The 3,226-nt window shown below is 52.1% G+C and overlaps 1 protein-coding gene across 2 annotated transcripts; it reads left to right on the top strand.

Annotated features, from left to right (window-relative positions):
* The first annotated feature begins 876 nt into the window (after nucleotides 1-876).
* Nucleotides 877-2,903, top strand: LOC123128795 (probable E3 ubiquitin-protein ligase HIP1). Of its 2 annotated transcripts, none has more exons than XM_044548894.1 (3): nucleotides 877-1,397; nucleotides 1,521-1,633; nucleotides 2,143-2,903. In XM_044548894.1, exons 1-3 carry the CDS (start codon nucleotides 1,239-1,241, stop codon nucleotides 2,480-2,482), a joined length of 612 nt encoding a protein of 203 aa, XP_044404829.1. In that variant the 5' UTR covers nucleotides 877-1,238; the 3' UTR covers nucleotides 2,483-2,903. The 2 variants fall into 2 exon arrangements, with proteins under 2 accessions (XP_044404829.1, XP_044404828.1); XM_044548893.1 differs by having other exon boundaries at nucleotides 1,518-1,633.
* Nucleotides 2,904-3,226: the final 323 nt, after the last annotated feature.

Below are 3,226 nucleotides of genomic sequence, written 5' to 3'. Positions count from 1 at the left end.
TTATTGACAGGGTCATGCCGACTCCGATAGGCAAGTAGCTATAGCGGCACGTCATTGGCTCGTTTTCACGGTGATAGTAAACGCTGAGTGGCCTAAGGACTTCGATGTAATTTTTATTATGTTTGAGTTGCTTTGTGTTCTGATGATTCATCTTTATTCATGTGTCTTGAGGTTGGATCCTTCCGATCTAAATTTCTCTTCATCGACGGCGGTTGCTGTTCTGGTGCCTTGATCCTATGGGGTCTTAGCACTAGGGGTGGAGACAAGACCCAGGCTGGAGGGGGGGGGGGGGCTCGGCCCGGGGCGTGAGGATTTATTCCTTTGTTGACTGTAGCGTTTTTTACACTGTTAATCACTGTAGCAATGAAGCAGGCCCGGGGCCCAGTGCTATCCTAGCTCCTCTCCTGCTTAGCATGATGACTTTTCGACTGTCTACTACAACAAGTTGTGCCCGACTCCGACGAGGGAGGGGCGATGACGACAGCTCGCTTCAGTGCTTATAGTCACCATCACTAGGTGTTCTGCAAATCTGGTTGTAATTATCATTATTTTTTGTGTCTGTTGCACTGTCATGATTATAGATGAATAGATTAAAAGTTTTTCAAAAAAGTATTATGATGAATGGGTTGGATGTGATTTTTAAAGAAGTAAATAAATATATCTGTGCAATTCTTGGAAGGCTAGGCTTAGACAGAGTGAACGGCAGCCATCCAAACAGGTGCCGCATACATAGCCAGGAAGCCTAATTATCCAACGAGGTTTGTCCTAGCACCTAAAAGAATAAAAAAAATCATGCTCGAAATTCCGGTCACGTGGGCCCACGGGGATCGCATAAATACACGCGCATCCACTCGATCTCCCAGCTACGCTGCTATGAATAGAGCAGAGTGAAGGTGGTTGGGGCAATTGGCATGCACAGTTCACAGTTGGAGCGCGCCCACTCCATGAGCATCACCCCCTCCCCTAGATAGAAAGCCGCTGCCCCCCGTCCGGACGACGAGCCTGCAGGTTGATGGTCGGCCGGACATGGACGCGCTCCTCCTCCTCTTCCTGCTCAAAATGGAGGCTTTCCACATACAGTTCTTCCCGAGCCCCTGAATCTCGATCGTAGCCGAGAGCGCACACGCTAGCTAGGTTGGTAGATTGCTGCTGGTGGATAGGTACGTGCGTTTTGTAGGCATTAGGCGGCAGGCTGGTGCTGTGTTGTTGTCGTGGTACAGATCACGTGGTGGTGGTGGATGGGCCTCATGGCCGGGATGCTCCCTGGCGTCGAGTTTGCCAGGAGGAGGAGGCTCCGGCCGGCGGCGGAGGCCCCGTGCGCCGGCGCGCGGCGGCCGGCGTCGCTCGGCATGTTCGGGCACGACCACGCCCACCTCGGCTCGTCAGGTTTTGCGATGGTAATAACAACTAGTAGAAGCCATGGATTGTTCGTCATCCTCCTGTTTGATTGATGCTCGCATGTTGATTACAGTACTAATCTCGATCGTTTCCTGTGGCTCGATGAAACCGATTTGCAGCAGAGGAGCGGCGTGGGCGAGGAGGCGTGGACGACGCAGCTGGACGGCATCGCCCGGGAGGCCAAGGAGAGGCTGGATCACAAGCTCAGGAGCCAGAGAGAATCTGTGGTCAAGAGGTACTTTACTTACGGTTCTTCTTACCCTTTTTGAATTCACTGCTGTTTTTTCAAGATTTTTACACAATTCGGACTTCAGAGACCCCTGTTTGGTGAAACTTGTTTGAATTGTGAAACAAGAAACATGGGCATGAGTCATCAGATAGCAGGTGCTTTTTTAGTGAAGGAGCCAAAGTACTTTTGTGAAGGAATCTAGCTTCCTGTGGCATCGTTTGCATTTTCAGAGAGAAAATTCAGTATACTTTTTCTTGGTAAGGATGGATATAATTTGCTCATGATTGATGAGTGAGTTCATGCATGGAGTCATGATGTCACTCACTGATCAATCAGCTCTGCTGCAGAGGCTGATTTACGCTCAAGAAAATCTGAGTCAGTCAGTATCAAGATTCTTCCTTGTGTTTTCTCTGTTCTCGAGCAGAGCTAGCTCTGCCTTGATGGCTCTGTATTTGATTCAGCTAAATTTCCTACGAACCAGTGGCTTAATCAATCCTCTGCGTTGCGACTTGCAGGCGCCACAGCACGGGAAGCCTCCGGCTCCCGGCCCCGTCGAGCACCACCAGCGACCACCCGGCCAAGGACACGGCAGGGGCGGCGAGCGCCCTGCAGCGAGAGGTGTTCACGAAGAGAGGCGGCGGCCGGCGGTTCAGCTGGGGCCGGAGGAAGGAGCAGCATCAGCAGCAGGCGGAGTGCGCGGTGTGCCTGGAGGAGTTCCGGGCCGGGGACGTGCTGGCGCACCTCCCCTGCGCGCACCGCTTCCACTGGGCCTGCGCCGTGCCCTGGGTCCAGGCCGCCTCCCGCTGCCCCTTCTGCCGCGCCGCCGTCCGCCTCGCCGACCACCAGCATGTCTAGCGCACATTGGTTCCTTCTCGGCCGGAGCCGGACAAGGCCATGGCGCATCGGTGGAGCCGCGTGGCACAGTAGCAGACACCTGCGCGTGCATGGGATGCCTTGTGTCCTGGCCGCGCCCCGCCGGCAAGTTGCAGTGCGTGGGGCAGCGGCGCACTGCTGCTGCTGCGGGTCGCCGGTGTCGCCTGCGAACCAAGCGTGTGGTGGTGCGCGGGGAGACGTGTCCGGCCGTGCCACCGACGCCGGGAGCTGCTCGCCCGGTGACCGCACCTAGCCGTCGATTATTTTGTTGCTGCTTTTTTTTTAGGATCTTGTTGCTGCTTTCTTTGTGAGCGTTGGATTAACAATTTACCATCAAGTTGCGCTTTGCTGTGTGCTGTTATCTGCTTCATCATTTCCGAAATATAAGACGCGCTTCACTTTACATGATTTTGACGCATGACTTTAATCACTAATATATGCGTATCAACTATATAGATTGAACATGTATAAGTCGCATCATTGTTGGAAAAAATCATAGTTAAAGTTGTGAAAAACTAGAAAAGTCAACCATCGACTTACATTTTAGAAAGGAGTGAGTACTTGGCTGCTTGTTCAAAACGTGAAGGAAAAAATAATCCAAAACAGGCTACAGATATGCTCACGTGAAATATTTTCTGCGCTCCAAAGAGATCCAAGCTCCGATGGTTGTTGTTTTTATTATGGTTTTGTTAACAGGATTGCTAAATCTCAGTTGGACTGAGATTT

The sequence above is a fragment of the Triticum aestivum genome, chromosome 6A (genome assembly GCF_018294505.1).
Source record: "Triticum aestivum cultivar Chinese Spring chromosome 6A, IWGSC CS RefSeq v2.1, whole genome shotgun sequence".
Taxonomy (NCBI): domain Eukaryota; kingdom Viridiplantae; phylum Streptophyta; class Magnoliopsida; order Poales; family Poaceae; genus Triticum; species Triticum aestivum.
Note: the sequence above shows the minus strand (reverse complement) of the source record. Positions and strands in the feature narration are given on the sequence as shown.